The sequence below is a fragment of the Vombatus ursinus genome, unplaced genomic scaffold, assembly GCF_900497805.2.
Source record: "Vombatus ursinus unplaced genomic scaffold, bare-nosed wombat genome assembly UNPS02005286.1, whole genome shotgun sequence".
Lineage (NCBI taxonomy): Eukaryota > Metazoa > Chordata > Mammalia > Diprotodontia > Vombatidae > Vombatus > Vombatus ursinus.
In genome coordinates, this window is record NW_020945064.1 from 13,668,488 (window position 1) to 13,688,649 (window position 20,162).

Below are 20,162 nucleotides of genomic sequence, written 5' to 3' on the forward strand. Positions count from 1 at the left end.
GTGGCCTTCATTCTAACCATCTTTTTGCAGGGGTCTGGGTATTGGTGTTAGTAATATAACAGTGCTATCAGAAGAGTGAGAATTTAGACCAAGATGGTCGATTAGGGGCAGTCACCCAGAAGAATTCTCCTAACATTCCCCTCTGAACAACTTTAAGATAACTCATCAAATTAAATTTTGGAGCAACAGAGCCATCAAAATAGGGTTGAAGTGAGACCGTTTTCTGGCCTAAGAAACTTAAGAGGTGAGCAAGAGAGGTCTGTGACACTGGGGTTGAGGCCTGTCTGGAGCCCGCTTATGCGTCAGCTGCAACAGTGGCTACAGCAGCTCTGAGAGCTCTCAGCCTAGAGATGGTAAGGGAGTCAGACAGCTGATCAGAAAGAGATTACAGGGGACCCTTTGCTGGCACTGGGTACAGCTACCACTGATTGGCAACTCTATTGCCCATACATAGTTTTAAGTTGCAGTTCTACAGCAGAGAGGAGTGCTGGTGGAAGGGAACAGGGGCCCTGGTCACAGTTCCAAATCGAAGAGGAGTGCTAGCACTTGCAGCTGTAGGGAACTAGGAGCTCTTCCTGGGTAACAACCAGAGCATAGATCAGGAGAGCAATGGTCATCCCTCACCCTAAAGCATACCACCTTAGAAGCACCAAAAACTCGCAGACCCCCAGAACTAGCTCTGAAAACAGCAGCACAAAAAAAGGCTGAAGCTTGGCACAGTGCCTCCTCACCCCCAGGTGAACAGAGCCCAATTTTGACATAAAGTTCAAAGTCAAGAAATAGGCTGGAAAAATGAGCAAAAAAAGAAATTGACCATAAAAAGCTACCACATAGGCAGGGAAGAATAAGACGTAAACTCAGAAGAAGGCAGTAATGTAAAAATAGCTACCCAAAAAAGCCTCAAAGAAAAATCCTAATTGGACCTAAACCCAACGAGAATTCTAGGAAGAGTTGAAGAGATAAGAGTGGTAGGGGGAAAATTGGGAAAAGAAACAAGAGTGATGCCAGAAAATTATGAAAAGAGAAGGAACAGCTTGGTAAAAGAGGCACAAGAAAATACTGAAGAAAATAACACCTTGAAAAAGCAGAATTGGCCAAATGGGAAAAGAGGTACTAAATATCACTGAAAAAATAATTCCTTAAAAATTAAAATTGGGCAAGGGGAAGCTCCATAAGACATCAAGAAACAATAAAACAAAGTCAAAAGAATGAAAATACATAAGAAAATTTGAAATACCCCATTGGAAAAATAATTGACCTGGGGGCAGCTAGGTGCTGCAGTGGATAGAGCATTGGCCCTGAAGTCAGGAGGACCTGAGTTCAAATCCAGCCTCAGACTAAACACTTGACATTTACTAGCTGTGTGACCCTGGGCAAGTCACTTAACCCCAGTTGCCTAAAAAAAACAAAAAAAAATTGACCTGGAAAATAGATTGAGGAAAGGGAATTTAAGAATTATTGGCCTACCTAAAAGCCATGATCAAGGAAATAGCCTAGATATTATATTTCAAGAATTTATCCAAGAAGACTGCCCTGATATCTTAGATCCAGAGGGCAAAATAGAAATTGAAAGGATCCACTGATCACCTCTTGAAAGAGATCCCAAAATGAAAACTCCCAGAAATAATATAGCCAAATTCTAGAGTTGCCAGGTGAGAGAGAAAACATTTTAAGCAGCCAGAAAGAAACAATTAAAATATCATGGAGCCACAGTCAGGATCACAAAAGATTTAGCAGCTTCCATGTGAAAGGATTGGCAGAAGGCTTAGAATACATTCAAGAATAACCTGCCTAGCAAAACTGAATGTAATCTTTCTGGAGAAAAATGGATATTTAATGAGAGGACTTTCAAGCACTCCTAATAAAAAGACCAAAGCTGAATAAAAAATTTGACATTCAAAGAGAAGACTCAAGAGAAGCATAAAAAGGTAAACATGAAAGTGTAATCATAAGAGATTCAATAAAATTAACCTGTTTACATTCCTACATGGGAAGATGGTACATGTAATTCCTAAGAACTTTATCATTATTAGAGTAGTTAAAATAGTTCACATAGATATAGGGTATTCCACAATTATTAGTGGAATGATCTAAAAAATGAAAGAAGAAGAAAGAGGGATTCACGTGAAGGGGCATGGGAAGTAGAATGGGAGGGGTTTTCTCACAAAAGAGGTATGCAAGGAAGAACTTTTACAATGGAGGGAGAAATGGGGGGGTGGGGGGCAATGCTGGAACCTCACTCATTGGAATGGGTTCAAAGAGGGAAGACTATACATACATACATACATACGTATATACACAGATGCACACTCAGTTGTGTGTAGAAATATAACTTACCCAATAGAGAAATAGGAGGGGAAAAGAATAAGAGAATGGGGGAAAGTGATAAAAGAGAGGGCAGATTAAGAGAGGCAGTGTGGGCAGGGAGAGAGACAGAAGAAAATGGGATGTAGGGAAATACATAGTTATCATAAATGTGATGTGACTGGCATGAGCTCACCGATAAAACAGAAGCAGATGGCAGAATGGATTAGAAACCAGAATCCAACAATATGTTGTTCACAAGAGACACACTTGAAATGGAAAGATACACCCAGAGTTAAAATAAAAGGTTGGAGCAGAATCTCATATGCTTCAGCTAAAGTAAAAAAGGCAAGAGTAGCAATCATGATCTCGGACAAAGCAAAAAAAGGCCTAATTAAAAGAGATAATCAGGAAAATTACATACTAAAAGGTGCTATGATCCAGGGGCAACTAAGTGGCACAGTGGATAGAGTGCCAAGCCTGGAATCAGGAAGACTCTTCTTCATGAGTTCAAATCCAGCCTCAGACACTTAGTAGCTATGTGACCCTAGACAAGTCACTGAACCCTGTTTGCCTCAGTTTCTCACTGTAAAATGAGCTGGAGAAGGAAATGGCAAACCAGTCCAGTGTCTCTGCCAAGAAAACCCCAAATGGGGTCGTGGAGAGTTGGACATAATTGAAAAATAACTAAGTGACTATAGACAATGAAGTAATATCTATATTTTTACAGCAAGTTTCTCTGACAAAGGCCACATTTTTTTAAAATTTATTTTTAGTTTTCAATATTCAATTTTATAAGATTCTGAGTTCTAAATTTTCCTCCCCTTCCTCCTTCCCAAGATGGCATGCAGTCTGATATAGGCTATACATGTATGATCATATTAAACATTTCCACATTAGTCATGTTGTGAAGAAGAATAAGAACCAAAGGGAAAAACCATGAGAAAACAAAAAAAAAAAAAGAGGAAATAGTACGCTTCGATCTACATTCAGATTCTATAGTTCTTTCTCTGGATTTGGATAGTATTTTCCATCATGAGTTTTTTGGAATTGTTTTAGGTCATTGCATTGATCAGAAGAGTTAAGTCTAACAAACTCAGTTTTTGCACATTGTTGCTGTTACTGTGTACGATGTTCTCCTTGTTCTGCTCACTTCACTCAACATCAGTTCGTGAAAGTCTTTCCAGGTTTTTCTGAAGTCTGCCTGCTCACCATTTCTTATGGAACAATAGTAATCCATTACATGTTCATATACCACAACTTGTTCAGCCATTCCCCAATTGATGACCATCCCCTCAACTTCCAATTCTTTGCCACCACAAAAAGAGCTGCTATGAATATTTTTTTGTGCATGTGGGTCCTTTTCTCTTTTTTATGATCTGTTTGGGATACAGACCTCATAGTGCTATTGCTGGATCAAAGGGTATGCATAATTTTATAGCCCTTTGGGCATAGTTCCACATTGTTCTCCAGAATGGTTGAATTAGTTCATCACTCCATCAACAATGGATTAGGGTTCCAATTTTCCCACATTTCCAACATTTATAATTTTCCTGTTTTATCATGTTAGCCAATCTGATAGTTGTGATGTGATCCCTCAGAGTCGTTTTAATTTGCATTTCTCTAACAGTGACTTAGGGCATTTTTTTCATACAGATAGCTTTAATTTCTTCTTCCAAAAACTGTCTCTGCATATCCTTTGGCCATTTATCAATTGGAGAATGACTTGTATTCTTATAGATTTGACTCAGTTCTCTATATATTTTAGAAATGAGGCCTGTATCAGAGACACTGGCTGTAAAAATTGTTTCCCAGCTTTCTGCTTCCCTTCTAATCTTGGTTACATTGACGTTGTTTGTGCAAAAACTTTTCAATATAATGTAATCAAAGTCATCCATTTTGCATTTCGTAATGTTATCTCTCTCTTGTTTGGTCATAAATTCTTCCCTTCTCCATAGATCTGACAGGTAGACTATTCCTTGATCTCCTAATTTGCTTATAGTTTCACCCTTTATGTCGAAATCATGTACCCATTTTGACCTTATCTTGGTATATGGTGTAAGATGTTGGTCTATGCCTAGTTTCTGCCATACAGTTTTTCAGTTTTCCCAGCAGTTTTTTGTCAAAAAGTAAGTTCTTATCCCAGAAACTAGAGTCTTTGGGTTTATCAGTTGACTACCATAGTCATTGACTACCATGTCTTGTGTACCTAACCTATTCCACTGATCTACCACTCTGTTTCTTAGCCAGTACCAAGTAGTTTTGATGACTGCTGCTTTAAAATAGTTTTAGGTCTGTTATGGCTAAGCCTCATTTTTCAAATAAAAATAAGAGCCATTCTTCAATTGATAAATGGTCAAAGGATATAAACAGGCAATTTTGAAAAGAAATCAAAGCTCTTTATAGTCATATGAAAAAAATGCTATAAATCACTATTGATTAGAGAAGGGCAAATTAAAACAGCTCTGAAGTACCACCTCACACCTATCAGAAATGACACGCTGGAGGGGATGAGGGAAAAATAGGGACATTAATGATTTACTGGTGGAGTAGTGAACTGGTCCAACTGTTCTGGAAAATAATTTGGAACTATGGCCAAAGGACCATAAAACTGCATATCTTTTGATCCAGCAATACCACTACTAGGTCTGTATCCCAAAGAGGTAAAAGAAAGAGAAAAAGACCTGTATGTACAAAAATATTTAGAGCAGATCTTTTTGTGGTGGCAAAGAATTGGAAACGGAGGGGATGACTCTCAATTGGAGAATGACTGAACAAGTTGTGACGTGATTGTGATGGAGTACTATTGTGCTATGGGAAATGACAAGGTGGGTGGATTCAGAAAAACATGGCAAGACCAACATGGATTGATGCAAAGTGAAATAAGAACCATGAGATCATTGTGCACAATAATAGCAACGTTGTAATGATCAACTATGAAAGATTTGGCTACTCTGATCAATACAATGATCCAAGACTTTTCCAAAGGACTCATGATGAAAAAATGCGTTCACCTCTTGAGAGAGAACTGATGAACTCTGAATGCAAATTGAAGTATAGTTTTCTCATTTTATTTTTCTTCTTAAATATGGCTAATGTGAAAGTGTTCTGCATGATTTTACATTAATAATTGATATAGTGCTTGCTTTCTCAGTGGTTGTGATAGGGGATGGGAGGAAGGGAGAGAATTTGGAACTCAAAATTTAAAAAGAAAAGAATGTTTAATATAAATAAATAATAAATTGTGGGGTTTTTTTAAAGTAAAAATTTATTAGGGTATCGCGAAGGGCCGAGTGAAAAGTAGGAAGGTATCATGATCCTTTGTAGAGCCTAGGTGAGACCATCTCTTCCCTCCCAACTACCACCAGATGGCTCTTTTAAAAAAGAAAGAAAGATACATACTTAGAATAAAGCAGGAATTTAATTTATAAGTTCTAGCTCCTAAAGGTTCAGACTGTCTTAGGTGTGAAAACATACTGTGATACTTACCACTTAGAATGTCTTTTTAGAAGGCAACAACACGTTACTTAACAAAGCTAAGAAAATTCATTAGTTTTTCAAGTAATCACTAGTCCACTCCTCTTGAGCATTCGTGTTTATTGAACCATGGTGCTTCCTAGATTATTGACAACATGATACTGGTTTTCAGAAGTGGTCCAGTGTTTTGGTTATAGGTGACTGATCTATTACCATCCTTTCTAACACTTTACATTTTAACCATCCTTTCACCTACATTTTGCTGTTTTGTCAGTTAGTTGTGTCTGGCTCTTGGTGACCCTACTTGGGGTTTTCTTGGCAGAGATACTGGAGTGGTTTGCCAATTTCTTCTCCAGCTCATTGGATGGATGAGGAAACTGAGGCAAACAGGGTGAAATGACTTGCCCAGGATTATACAGCTAGAAAGTACCTGAGGCTGGATTTGAATGCAGGTCTCCCTGACTCCAGGGCCAACACTTTATCCACTGTGTCATTTGGCTGCTGTTTCACATACTTACTTTAGCCCATTCCAGCTTCACAACCACCCAAAGAGCCAGTCAGGGCAAGTGCTCTACACCATGTTTGACAAATGAAGAACTAAGTTTGAGAAGTTCAATGACTTGCTCAAGATTACACAGCTAGTAAGTGGAAACAATTAAGGCTGGGTCTGTGGACTTGGAAATCTAGTGTTCTCTCTACTACTTTTTACTTCTTCATGAATCTACAAATATGCATCAGATATAAAGGGATACGTTTTGGCCTCCTTAAATCAGTCTAAGAATTCAGATAATTTATTAGAAAAGATGCTCTTCTTCTCTGTTTAATACATTTTATTAATAAAAACCACTGTAATTTAATAAATAAATAGTGTGAGATTTCTCTGTCAGGCACAGCACTGGTGCCCAGCATGATAGCCCTTATATGTATTGAGTAGCACATTGTGGAAAGAGAGGCTTTGCCTGCTGTAGTTTGGAACCATTCAGGGTAAACTGATGTAGGTTATGGCAGGTTTTTCAAAGAAGACTCAAGTCTGGCAGCCGAAGTTGTCATCAACATAAGTGATGTTGTTATCTGAAAATATGTCTTTGTGTGTATCTCTGAAAAAACAGGTCACAGTTTCAGCAAAAATATACACTATTCATAAAAATGTTTCACTGGGTGGAATCCATTACACTGCTTCAGGGTGAGTCTTGACTATCTCAGCTCTGCAGCAGTATTTTTCGCATACTTTGATGAGTTCTGATAGAATGAACACAGATGAAGCCAAGCCCGTTAAAAACAACAAGTCTGCCAAGAAGTGAAAAGAAGAAAAATCATAAATTTCACATTTGGGAGACAAGTGTAAAAAACTTTTTTACTCTTCAGAGGAACTATCTGTCTCAGTCCTTATGAAGGTCCTAGCAACTTGTATTAAAATTCAAAGGCAATTCACCTCTTTCCCACCCTCAGACTTCATGAAAAGAAACCTAGAGAACATGGCCACCAGCTTGATCAACAAGAGTTGACTCTTGTCCCTTCCCCCAGTAATTCTGAGGGTTAGGTGGTCCTTCCATCCTTTTATGTATTAGCATCCTTCTGAGCTCTGCTATTAGGTTTTGTCTTTCCCTTCTTTCCCCCTCCCCATTCTATATTCTCATCAGCTCCCATGGATTCATTTATGCTGACAATTCCCAAATCTATATATTCAGCCCTAGATTCTTTCCTGCACAGTCTGCCTTTGGCACATCTCAAACTCATCATGTCCAAAATGGAATCCATTATATTCTCTCCCAAACCATCCCCCAATATTGAACTTATTATCAAAGATGCCACTATCCTCCCAGATACCCAGGCTCAGAACCTCAGTGTCATCCTCATCTGTTTCCTCTCTCTCAAACAGTGACCATATTCACTTCGACAGCTTCAGTTTTCATCTCTTGCCAAGTAAGTGATACGATGAAAAGTGCACTGAAATTGGACTCAACTGAGATATTGATTTGAATCCTGGCTATGCCCCTTATCCTATCCATATGACCATGTCAACTCCCCATCCATTAAATGAGGAGTTTGGATTAGATAATTGCTAAAGTCCCTTTCTAACTCGATCTATGATCCTTCTTCAGCATTTGACACTGCTGACCTCTTTAACTTTTGGGGATTCTCTAGGTTTTTGTGATACTGCTTTCTTGGTTTTCTTACCCATCTGACCCCTCCTCAGTTGTCTTTGTTCATCATCCTTTGTGTATAGCCGAAGTCTTAGGCCTTTTTCACAGTCTGTACTGTTTATTTGGAGATATCATTTGATCCCGTGATTTTAATTATTTATGCCAATAACTCCTAGACAGCTATAACTAGCTCCAGTCTGTCCTAAGCTCTAATCCTAAAATTCCAATTGTGTGTTGGACATTTCAAACTCAACATAATTCATCATTCTCAATCTACCCATCTCCTGAACAACTCCTTCCTCCTCCTCTTTCCCACCACCACCATCACTTTCTAGTCACCCAAGCTTGTATTCTGAGTATTGTCCTTGACCCCTCATTGTCCCTCACCCATCTATCCAATTAGTTGCCAAATCTTGTCATTCCTACTTTTGAATCTCTTCTCCCTATTTATAGGGCCTCTCTTCTACTCTCTTCTCCATATTTGTAGGGCCGCCACCAGGCCCTTATTACCTCTTCTCTGGACTACTGCTAGAGCCTCCTAGTTGGTCTCCTTGCCCCCAGACTCTCCCCTTTCCAATACATCCTCCTTATAGCTAAAGTGCGGGTCACTTCCCTACTCAAAATTTGATGGCTCGTAATCAAATATAGACTCTTCTATTTAGCATTTAAAGTCCTTCACATCCTAGCCCCAACCTACCTTTCTAGTCCTATCATAAGCATATATTTGTATGTGTGTATACACAGATAAACATACATCTATGTACATGCAAATGCATATATACATGTATACTCACACTATCCCCATCATGCCCACATTTAAGTTTTTCTGCTACTGGAAGAGTCCCAAGATTTTCTTGTGATTCACCCCACCATAGACCAATAAAACCATCCTTTCTGCTGTTTCTCATACATACTTTGCCTTCTGCCTTTATGCCTTTGCATAGGCTTCCTCCAAGTTGGAAAGTATTCCTTCCTCATCTCTACCTCTCAGAATGAGATTTTTACCTTCAAAGCTCAAGACTTGCATGAACTCCTATGAAGGCTTTCCTGCCTACCCGATCCCCTAGTGCTGATGCCATCCCTTCAACGATATCTGGTATTTATTTTGTATGTACCTATATGTGTACATATTGTCTCTCCCAATAAAATGTCATCTCCTTAAGGGACTAGTTCATTTTTGTTTTTGTAATCCTAGCAACATTCCTTGCACTTAATACTTGTTGATTGACTGATCCTATATATCCAGCCCTAGTTGTCCTCTGAGCTCTTTTCTAGTTGCCTGCTAGACATTTCTACCTTATTATGTCCTGTTAAGACTTCAAACTACCATTTTCCCTCCGGAAGTTGTCTTTTCCTTTGACATAGTTCCATTAAGGCAGCATTATTTTAGGCACCCAGACCCCCAAATCTCAGAGTCAACTCTTCCTGTTTTTCCACCACCCATAATGGATCACTTGCCAAATACCTGTTATTTTTGTCTCCTTAGAATCTCTTGACATTTCTTCCCTTCTCCACTTAGCGTCATTACCCTTTTTACACCTTATCTGGACTATCGTAGCTTCCTAACTGGTTTCCTTTCCTTTCTGTTCTTCATCCAGATGCTAAAGTAGTATTCCTAATGTAGAATTCTAATCATGTCACTCCTCCACTCATAAGCTAAGTAAACTCCATGTAAAATATGAGTCATCATGGAATAATGGAGACAATGCTGGCCTCAGGGTCAGGGAATCCTAGGTTAAATCCTGATACATACTAGTTGTGAAACCCTAGATATATTATTTAACCCATGGCTTAGTTTCCCCATCTGCAAAACAGAGATAATAATAACAGAAATCTCTACCTCACATAATTGTTGTGAAGAAAATATTTTGTAAATATTAAGGTACTTAATCTGTCTCCATCCTAGTTTAATGGTGTTGTTCTAGCCATCTTGGATAACTGGCTGAGCCACAATTTTGCTTAGTCTTACTGCCACCCATTTTCACACACTCTCTCCTGTTACAACCTAATATTGTATTGGCTTTGGCCAACAACATTCCTGACTCACCATCCTGTTTATTTTCCATAATTTTCCTCATACCTCACTAACTTACCTAGTGCTCCCAAATTCTCAGTCTGGAAGATTTTCTGTAGTGGTGGAATGTATATCACAGCCAGCTGCCCCAGGATGGATCCTAGTACTGAATATAAAAACATGCGATTTCTGAAAAACCCGATCTCAAATATCAGCTTTGTCTGTATGGTGTAAGGAGAAAAAAAAAACAACACTGTTTTTAGTCTTTCAGCCAAAAGTGAAAAGACAAGCACTAAAAATGTGTCTATTTGAAACCGTAGAGCAGCTCCTAGAAGCGGTAGAGTGGTAAGGAACCAGAGAAATCACTTATTCATTCTCCTTATTTTACGAATGGGGGAACTGAGGGCAAGTCATTTGAATGACTTTCCCAACAATTTCACACACAGATAAATATTCAGAGTTAGACTTGGGGCTCAGTTCTTCTGACTGGATATCCAGTGTTCTTTCTACTCTCCCACTGTCTCCTGCTAAATCATGCTGTATTTTCTTTTGGGCACAATACATTTATTGTTTCATTGTCTACAAAAAACAGAAAATGCTTCTGATTCTATAGCTGAAACAATCAGGCAAACATCTATCTCACCTGAGAACGGCACGTCAAGGCATTGAAAAGATCAAAAAACACAAAACAAGTGAATGTCATCGTCGTCGTCCTTGGTGTGACTTCCTTGCCATCAGGAATCTGGTAAAATGTATGTAAAATGGAATGTTGCAAAAGAGGAAAAATTATTAGCCTTGAAGCAATTCATTAATGGAAGAGTCCATCAGAATATTCCTGGGTAAGGATGAAGACAGAGAAATTTCCCCCTCCTTCTGCTCCTGAATTATCTCAATACACCAGAATTGAGTTACTAGTGTAATTACACAATGATGCCCTAAAACTAACAGACAAAAGATGAAAAATCACCGGAACCAGATGAGATTAGTTTGTGAGCAGTGAAGAAATTCTTGGGTGACAGCATGGCCCTGTTGGCCAAAACATACAACTTGTTGCAAACTAGTAAACTGGAAGATTGCTATTTTGATCCCCACTCATTAAAAACAAAAACAAAAAAAAAACCTAAAAATAACTAGTAAACTGGAAGATAGCTATTTTGACCCCCACTCATTAAAAAGACTAAAAATAACTGAAAACTAAAAGTCAATAAGGAATAGAACCACTGAACCTAGCAGGGGAAAGGCAATGTGATTTCTATAAAAGGAAATTGTTCCTGGCTAACCTATTTGAGTTTTTTGAGGAAGTAAAAAATGGAATGGATAAGATGTGGATAAAATATTGATGCCATATTATCTATTTAGATTTTCTTCTAAGATGCCTATGTTAAGGAGCCACTCAATTGTTTTTTAAAAATTGAGAGAGAGGGGCAGCTAGGTGGCCCAGTGGATAGAGCACTGGCCCTGAAGTCAGGAGGACCTGAGTTCAAATCCAGCCTCAGACCAAACACTGGACATGTACTACCTGTGTGACCTTGGGCAAGTCACTTAACCCCAACTGCCTCACTTTAAAAAAAAATTGAGAGAGAGAGACTCTGGACAGGAAACTGACTTAGAGACAGAGGAAGCAGGGATGAGTTGGCATTTCTTTTGATGGAGAAATGCAAGCAATTGGGTTCTCAAAGGAACAATATTCATCTGACTATCTCTCTGTATAGTTCTATCTCTATATGTTTGTAATATCTGGAAAAAGGAGTATAGGAAAGTCTCCAAGTCTACTGGTAACACCAAGCAATTCTAAGTAGCCAAAGACCAAACATTGAAAAGCACCACTGTGAGCATGTGTGACTTAAACTGTGCTTGAAAGAGAACAGAGGAGAATGGGTTCAGAGCCATTCCTTGTGACCCAGGAAGTAACCTAGGTGTCATTGTAGACTGTTCCTTGTAAATGGTGGTCCAGTGTATTACTGCGTTCAGAGACCAACAAAATGCCAAAGCATTATGAAGATAATATTGGGAACAGAAGATATCATTTTGCCCTTGGACAAATGCCCTTGGCATATTGGAACCTGGTATGCCCTGTGTAGTTGTGATCATTGCAACTCAAGAGAAAGAAGATGATGTTGGAGGAACTTGAGAGGAACAATTAAAATGGTGGAAAGGATGAGGAAAATTCTGTGTAAGGACAGATGGAGAAGATTAAGACACTTCTGCCTGGAAACATGCAAACTAAGAGGGAATGTGATCAAGATTTATACAGTTATGAATGGTTTGGGTAAGGTAATAATGGACTTATCATTTCCCAGAACACTAGATTGAGGACAATATCTACCCAACCCTTCCTGGACCCTTTAACAATGTAATATAAGAAACATCAAAGAAAATACCATTTTGTGCAATAGCAAATGCCAGCTTAGGGGACTCATTACCACAAGGCAGAAAAGGCTGGAATTCCAGAAAGATTATAAAGGCTTAAGTGAAGGTATTGATAGATCTATTCATGCTGGATTCCCAAGGGAATTGGGATGTGAAGACCATCACTAATCTTTGAATTTGGCCCAATGAGAATAGCCATACTCTGTCCACAATGGTGTGCAAGTCAGAGACAAACATTTTGCTGGATGGTCCCTCCCATGGGGTCTGATAATTCTAAAAGCCACATTTTAGTATGGACACTGACAAATTAGAGAACATCTAGGCAAAGGTAATCAGGATGGTAAGAGGCTTCAAGATAATGTTGTTGAAGGAACCCCTGGGAGGTTTTGTCTAAAGAAAAGAAGATTTAGTGGAGACTTGAGAGCTGTCTTCATCTCATCTATAAAATAGAGATATTACCACCTACTCTTCTTATTCTATAGGATCATTGTGAGGATTAAATGAGATATCTTTGTGAGAACAGACTAAGAAGAGCAAGGCTCTTCCATCTGGAAACAGAGGCTTAGAGGAGATGTGATTGAAGTCTAGAACTTTATAAACAAAGTGCCTTACAAATGTGAAGGACAGTAATCCTTATTTGTTTCAACTGCAGTGGGCCAAGAAGAGATTATGAGTGGGTAGAGAAACTGAATTACCTAGGCCATGTCAAGCCTCAGTTGGTATTTTCACAAGATGATACCGAGTCATTCCAGAACCTAAGAGTGGGAAATGGACCTTAAAGATAATCTGGTTAACTGCTTATTTTGAAGAGGAGGAGATGGTTCCAGAGAGGAACAGTAACTTGTCCAAAGTCACTGTCACCACCTCCCATTTGTCCAGCTCTTTATGATTTGTTCCCCAGCTGTGTGACATCTGCCTCCTCAAACTGTCGTAGTGCTCTGTACTTGCCATATCTCTCAGTTAGACTTATGACTTCCCTTGTAGTCATCTGATTACATGACCTTTGCTAACTGCTCAGCTGCTGAGTTCAGGTACCTTGTCTTATTTATCTTGGCATCTCCCTCATTGCCAAGCTATTGTTGATTTGACTTGATCTTTAGAAATGTCCTAAAGTTATTTGGAGACTAGTAATTAAGAGGAGGAGTTACAATATTGGTTAAGAAGGATGCAGTCCAGGGCAGCTAGGTGGTGCGGTGGATAGTGGCTAGTGCTGGCTTTGGATTCAGGAGGACCTGAGTTCAAATCCGGCCTCAGACACACAACACTTACTATCTGTGTGCCCCTGGGCAAGTCACTTAACCCCACTGCCTAGCCAGAAAAAAAAAAAGGATGCAGTCCTATCAAGTAACAAAAGTCGTTTTCTTACATGATTTAGACTAGCTCTAAAAACAATTTCAAAGAGGAATCCCAAACACTCTGTGTAGGGCTTAGTGTAGCAGAACATACCCTAAAGTCAGAAGACAGGTTTAAACACCAAGGCCTACACCTTAGCTCCTGTGTAATCATAGGCAAGTCATTTTGTGTCTGAAGACCTGTTTCCTCATCCATAAAATGGTGACAACAATGCTCACAGTGTCTGTCTCAGGGGACTATTGTGAAGAAAGCACTTGGCAAACTGTATAATATAATTGGGGATTCTTAGTCTCCCCAACAATGAAAACAGTAACTATAATAATAGCTGCCATTCATATAGTGTTTTGTGATTTGCTAAGAGCTTAATATATATGACTTCATTCAGCAAAATCATCTTCCAAAGACAATATGAGTGGGTGCTCATTTGGGTATACAGGTTCTGACTGGTTTGTTACAGAATCAGCCTCTTCTTTGCAGTGACAGCTTGAACTAATCTTTTTCCAAGTTTTATATTCCACCATGAGACTTCTGTTTTCTTGTACAAAGCACAGTCTGCCTTAGGTCATTAGCTGGAACATGGAGGGCTCATTCTGTGGCAGTTCCAGGCACAAAGCCAGGGACAAATAGGGACCTTAGATGCTTTGGGATGAGGACAGGGGTGATGGATAACTATGATGAAAGCAAAGCAGCCCTTCTTGGGTGGTAAAAAGTTTAGCAGAGTTAGAATCTGTTTTGAATCTGGCTTCCAAGTGGAGAAAGAACCTCAGGGTATTTGAGGAATTAATGTACATTGTGGGAACCTGTAGTTAAAGCCACAAACACAACCTCTCCAGGACCAGGTTCAGTTTATTTGCAATCTAAGTTCTGCAAGTATTCATATTCCCCTTCGTTGGAAGGAAGGCAGGCAGGCAGGAAGGCTGGATTTCTTAAATGTCTACTATGAGCCAGACACTGCACTTTACAAATATTTTCTTGTTTGATCCTCACAACAACCTTGGGAAGTAGGTGTTATTATTAGCCCTATTTGACAGTCGAGGAAACTGAGGGAGACAGAGGTTAAGTGACGTGCTCAACTAGGAAGTGTCTGAAGCTGGATTTGAACTCAGGTCTTCATGACTCCAAGTCCAGGGCTCTTTCTATTGCCCCATCTACTTGCCTGGTAGTGTTACAAACAATGATTGACACTCTGTTGCAAAAACAGGACCCAGTGAATGATGGGTTGTCCCCCCGCCTGGAATACTCTCTCTTCTCATCTTCTCCACTTCTTCAGATGAGAAAACTCTATTTTCTCTGTCTGTTCCCCTAACCTGGAATGCTCTGTCTTCTCATTTCTGCCTTTGCTGGCTTCCTTCAATAGCCAGCTAAAAATTCACCTTCCAATAGGAAGCCTTTCCTGAACCCCTCCCCATTAATCTTTCCTTTTATTGTTTCCGATTTATCCTATATTTTGCTTGTTTGTGTATAGTTGTTTACACGTTGTCTTCTCCTTCAAACTGTGAGCTCCTTGAGGGCAGGGACTATCTTTCTTTGTATTCCAGCACTTAGCAGAGTGCCTACCACACAATAGGCGCTTAATAAATGCTTACTGACTGGTTCCTTCAATCCTCAGTTCAAATCCCATCTTTTTCAAGAATCCTTTCCCAGGTACCCTTTCTCTCCGTCTACCCTGCCACTGATAGTTTCTTCTAAGATTACTTTCAATTTACCCTGTATGTATCTCCTAGGTACATGGTTGGTTGCATATGGGCTCCTCAGTTAGAACGTGAGCTCCTCAAGGGCAGAAGCTGTGTTTTTGCCTTTCTTTGTATCCTCAAATCTTAGCACCATGATTTACCCGTGTTTAATAAATGCTTGTTGACTGCCTTGAAGAGGAATTTTGGTGAAGACGAATGTGAGCGAAAGCTCTTCCTTACCTCTTTCCAGAAGATAAAGAGGGTTCCACTGATGATAATGACAGCAGATATTAAAATTTTCATGATGAGTGCTTTACTGAGAATTGTATCTTTCATACTCCTAGGGGGATGTTTCAGGGCATCTTTGTCAACTGGTTCCACTCCCAAACTATTCAAAACAAAATGCAATTCTTTGAAATACCACCCAACAAAAGGAAACAGAGAACATTGATTCATGTATGAAACACTTATTATGCGCCTACTCTACACATCACTGGGCCAGGTGCTGGGAGTGATACAAGGTGCAAGGAGACCAGTCTTCCCCTTAAGGAATTTACTGCAGACTGGAAGGGTTCGAGGCATTGTGGTATCTTGTATCACACATTGATCAGAGGTCAGTAGTCCTGAGTTCTTAGTTTGGTGTGAGTAGGAAACTTGGAGACCAATTAGGCCAAAACCTTCATTTTAATGCTGGGGAAACTGAGGTCCATTGAGAGTCTATTGGGACCTTGGACAAATCCCTTGTCCTTGAACTCAGGAGTGGGGAACCTGTGGCCTCAAGGCCACATGTGACCCCTTAGGTCCTCAAGTGTGGCCCTTTAACTGAATCCAAACTTCACAGAACAAATCCCCTTAATAAAAGAATTTGTTCTGTAACTCGGTCAAAAGGCCACACCCAAGGACCTAGCAGGCCACATGTGGCCTCAAGGCCACAGATTCCCCACCCCTTGCCTAGGTGATCCCTAACTTACCTTATGAGTTTATTCGTAAGAACTGAAAGATCTTCTCACCTTTGAGCTGGTGGTCCATCCATGATGATGTTGATCCAAAGAATCTGCATTGCATTGAGGGGGTTGGGCAAATTAAATACGGTGGACAGAGTAATCAGGCTTAAAGCGGAAATACTCCTAGGAAACAAAACCAGCAGAGAGGGGCAAAGTACAGAGAGCTACTTTCATGGGGGGGAAGAAAAAAAGACAATTTTTACCTGACGTGCATACAAGTCTGTACTCACGTGCTGAGCTGAAACCGTACAAAATTTTTTATGTTATAAAAAATTCCTTTTCCTTCCTCTACTGCATTCCTGGAAGAATAAGAGAGAACAAATGGACAAGATGCTTTGTACCCCTGAAGCATTTACCATGTGAAACTTTGTATTGTAGGTATGTGTGTTGATGCCTTTATCCCTCTACCAGACTATAAACTTCACAAAGGCAAGGATTAAGTCTTATCATAGTTTTGCTATCTCCCAAAGCACCTAACATAGTGCTTTCCTGGAGTCAGGAAGACTTGAAGTCAAATCCTGCTTCAGACACTTAACTAGCTGGGTAACCCTGGGCAAGTCAGTTCACCGCCACCTGCCTCAGTTTCCTCTTCTGTAAAATAGGAATAATAATAGCATCTACTTCATACGATTGTTGTGAGGATCGAATGAAATAATATATGAAGTGCTTTGTAAACCTCAAAGCACTATACACATGATGATGATGATGATGATGATGAAGATGACTACAATTATGACTACGACTATGAAGCCAGGAGATGGAAAGAGGCCCGGGTCACCGGACTGCAAAATATGTCGAGGGGAGTACGGTGTAAGAAGACTGGAAAGGGAGGAAGAAGGCAGGTTATAAAGGGCTTTAAAAGCCCCAAAGAGAAATTTTGTATTTGATCCTAGAGGTAATACGGGGCCTCTGGAGTTTACTGAATTTGTAGGGTCGGGGTGATGTGGTCAGACCTCCATTTTCAGGATCACTCTGATAGTGGAGTGGAGGATGGACTGGAGTGGGTGCATTGGAGTGATGATGGGCCTCGTTCCTGGTATAGCAGACTGGAAGGGTTCATTCCTGGTATAGCTCCTGATTGTTACCTAGAAGCCCAGAATGGGAAGTGACCTCAGAAACCACTGAATCTAACCCTCCCCCCAAACCCTGAATCTAAGTAGCCTTAAAGTGGGGGTTGTTGCCTGCCCTTTGGTCATGGGCCTATGGTTCCCAGCCCCAGTTAGACTATAAACATCTCGATGTCTGCAAGCAGCAAGTGTCTCCTTCTTTATTTGAAAGTCTCCCCTGGTAGCTAGGAGTGGTGCCTGATGTCTAAGAATCCCCATTCAAAGATGCAGGTATTGGCTTCCTTTTGCCCCTAGTGAAGACTTATTAAAGACCCAATGGGGAAAGAAGGGAAGACTGGGGGCGTTATGCTAAGTACCTTAGCCTTTGGAAGGATTTTTGTAAAAATCCTTTTAAAATTCAGTCATATCATTAATGAGAATAGAGATGCCTAATTTTTAGAATTAAAACACAAATGAAATAACATATGTTCATTGAACTGTGCAGGTATAGCCTCCCTTAGGACAACAGCATCCCAAAACTCTGCGGTTTCTAACTGGAGAGAGCTTTCAAGATGACCTGGTTCAACCCTGCTTTTTTATAGTGGAGAAAACAGGTTCAGGGAAGGGAAAGGACTTGCCCAGGCCTAAGCAGGTTAGCAGAGTCTGGATTAAAGCCCAGGGCCCTTGATGACAAATGCAGCACAGCTTCCGTTGACACCAGTCTGCAGCTGAGGAAGTTTTGGAGAGTTATGTGTGAATGTGCTCCTACAAACATTTTTTAGGTCCCTTTTAGGGGTGAGAGGGGGCAGCTACTCGGTGCAGTGGATAGAGTGCCAGGCCTGGGGTCAGAAAGCCTCACTTTCCTGAGTTCAAATCTGGCCTCAGACACTGTGTGACCCTGGGCAAGTCACTTAACCCTGTGCTATAAAATGAGCTGGAGAAGGAAATGGCAAACCGCTCCAGTGTCTTTGCCAAGACAACCCCAAGTGGGGCCATGAAGAGTCAGGCATGGCCGAAATGACTGAACAGCAGCAACAGAGGTAAGATACTCTTGTGGGTGCTATAGGGGGTACAGACTACATCTCAAATGAAGTTTTTTATTTAGAGGATTCTCATGTTAAGTTACGTTGTAAAACAAAACATCGCCCTCTAGTTTAACTTTCATGAGTTAAGATTTTTACGTATCAGATTTGCTTATTAACACAGTATATCCATATAACTGAATGTGCAAGTCAACCTAGTTAGCTATGCATTCACTCTGACTCTGGACCCCAAGCACCGCTAAGTGTGTATATCAGGTGTCAACAGTATATGATACAAGGCAGTTTTTGAAATCTTAGCCTGTCTCTGTCACTTGAGACCTCTTTTTAACCTGATCCTTGGTGTCTGGGCCCCTTGGCTACATCAGAGCTGAGACCTGGTCAGCGTAATGAGGCCAGTGCAGAGCCGGTGTTTTGAGTGCCTCCCTGGGGAGGAGGTTCTATCTTGGAGCCATGCGGAGGAAACACCATCTCCTGAAACATTTATTTCAGATTCAGTATCTGTCTCTGTAGTTAGATGTTTTTAACCGTCTCAGCAGTAACCAACTCTGGATCCTCTCTTAGAGATCCTGCTTTTTTTCTGAAAGTTTAAAGATTTGGGATCTAACATCATGCTCGCACAGAGTGAATCTCATGCAAATAATAATAAATTGTAACATGTTACAAGTGCTTTGCAGTTGTTTTTTGTTTGTTTGTTTTAAGTTTTTGTTTTTTTTTTTACAGCCTTTGTGTTCTTTTTATTCTTTGGCCACATTTTCGAGGCAGAAAAGTTGTAAGAGAAGAAACAATGGACTTGGAGTCAGAAGAAGACGTAAATCTTAAGTTCATTTGTTTGTTTGTTTGTTTTTGTGAAGCAGTCAGGGTTAAGTGACTTGCCCAGGGTCACACAGCTAGTAAGTGTCAAGTGTCTGAGGTTAGATTTGAACTCAGGTCCTTCTGAGTCCAAAGCCAGAGCTCTATCAACTGCACCACCTAGCTGCCCCAAAGACTTAGATCTTAGTAACTTCTCTGTGCCTTAATTTCCTCATCTGCAAAAATGGAGATAACTGCCTACTTTATAGGGTGACTATGGAGATAGTGTTTTATGGACTGAAATATACTATGAAATGTGAATTTTTATTATTACCATTTCTCACAAGTATTATGGAAAGTAGGCATGACAACTGGTATTATCCCCATTCTACAGATGAGGAAATTGAGGCTCAGATGCAATGATTTGTCTAAAGTCAAATGGCTAATTCGTAGCAGAGCCAGAACTCCTAGACAATCATCTTTTTTACATCAGAGGAAAGCATTTATATGAACCAAATGCGTTTTTGTTGTTAACTGAGAACATTTGAAAAGCGGCTCACATTATAGTGGAGAAGTCGTCATCTACTAATATCATATTGGCAGCTTCTTTACTGACATCTGTTCCTGTTTGCCCCATGGCAATTCCAATATCAGCAGACTTTAGTGCTACTGCATCGTTGACACCGTCCCCTGTCATCCCCACGATAGCGCCAGATTCCTGCAGAGCCTTGGGAAAGACAGAGCAATCAACACTAATTCCCACACTCTGAACTTGCATACTTTTTAGTTCTTTGCAATCTAAACCTACTTGTGTAAAAAAAAAATACCATGTTCTTGACAGTAGAGAAATTCTCAATTTGTGATGAAATTTTCACCATCAACTTTATTTTTCCCACCATCAAATGAATTGTAATATCTGCTTTGTGGAATAAACTGCCCAAAGAC

The 20,162-nt window shown here is 40.1% G+C and overlaps 1 protein-coding gene across 1 annotated transcript in view; it reads right to left on the reverse strand.

The window, feature by feature from the left end:
- Window positions 1-6,593: 6,593 nt before the first annotated feature.
- The window catches only part of ATP2C2 (ATPase secretory pathway Ca2+ transporting 2), a 110,423-nt gene continuing 96,854 nt past the window's right edge, over window positions 6,594-20,162 (reverse strand). Inside the window, exons 21-27 of the mRNA XM_027847169.1 lie at window positions 19,778-19,944; window positions 16,570-16,638; window positions 16,346-16,462; window positions 15,576-15,723; window positions 10,583-10,681; window positions 10,019-10,160; window positions 6,594-7,068 (exon numbers count right to left, since the gene is read on the reverse strand). Of these exons, the coding sequence (XP_027702970.1) occupies window positions 6,950-7,068; window positions 10,019-10,160; window positions 10,583-10,681; window positions 15,576-15,723; window positions 16,346-16,462; window positions 16,570-16,638; window positions 19,778-19,944 (861 nt within the window). The 3' untranslated portion in view covers window positions 6,594-6,949. The remainder of the gene's footprint in view (window positions 7,069-10,018; window positions 10,161-10,582; window positions 10,682-15,575; window positions 15,724-16,345; window positions 16,463-16,569; window positions 16,639-19,777; window positions 19,945-20,162) is intronic.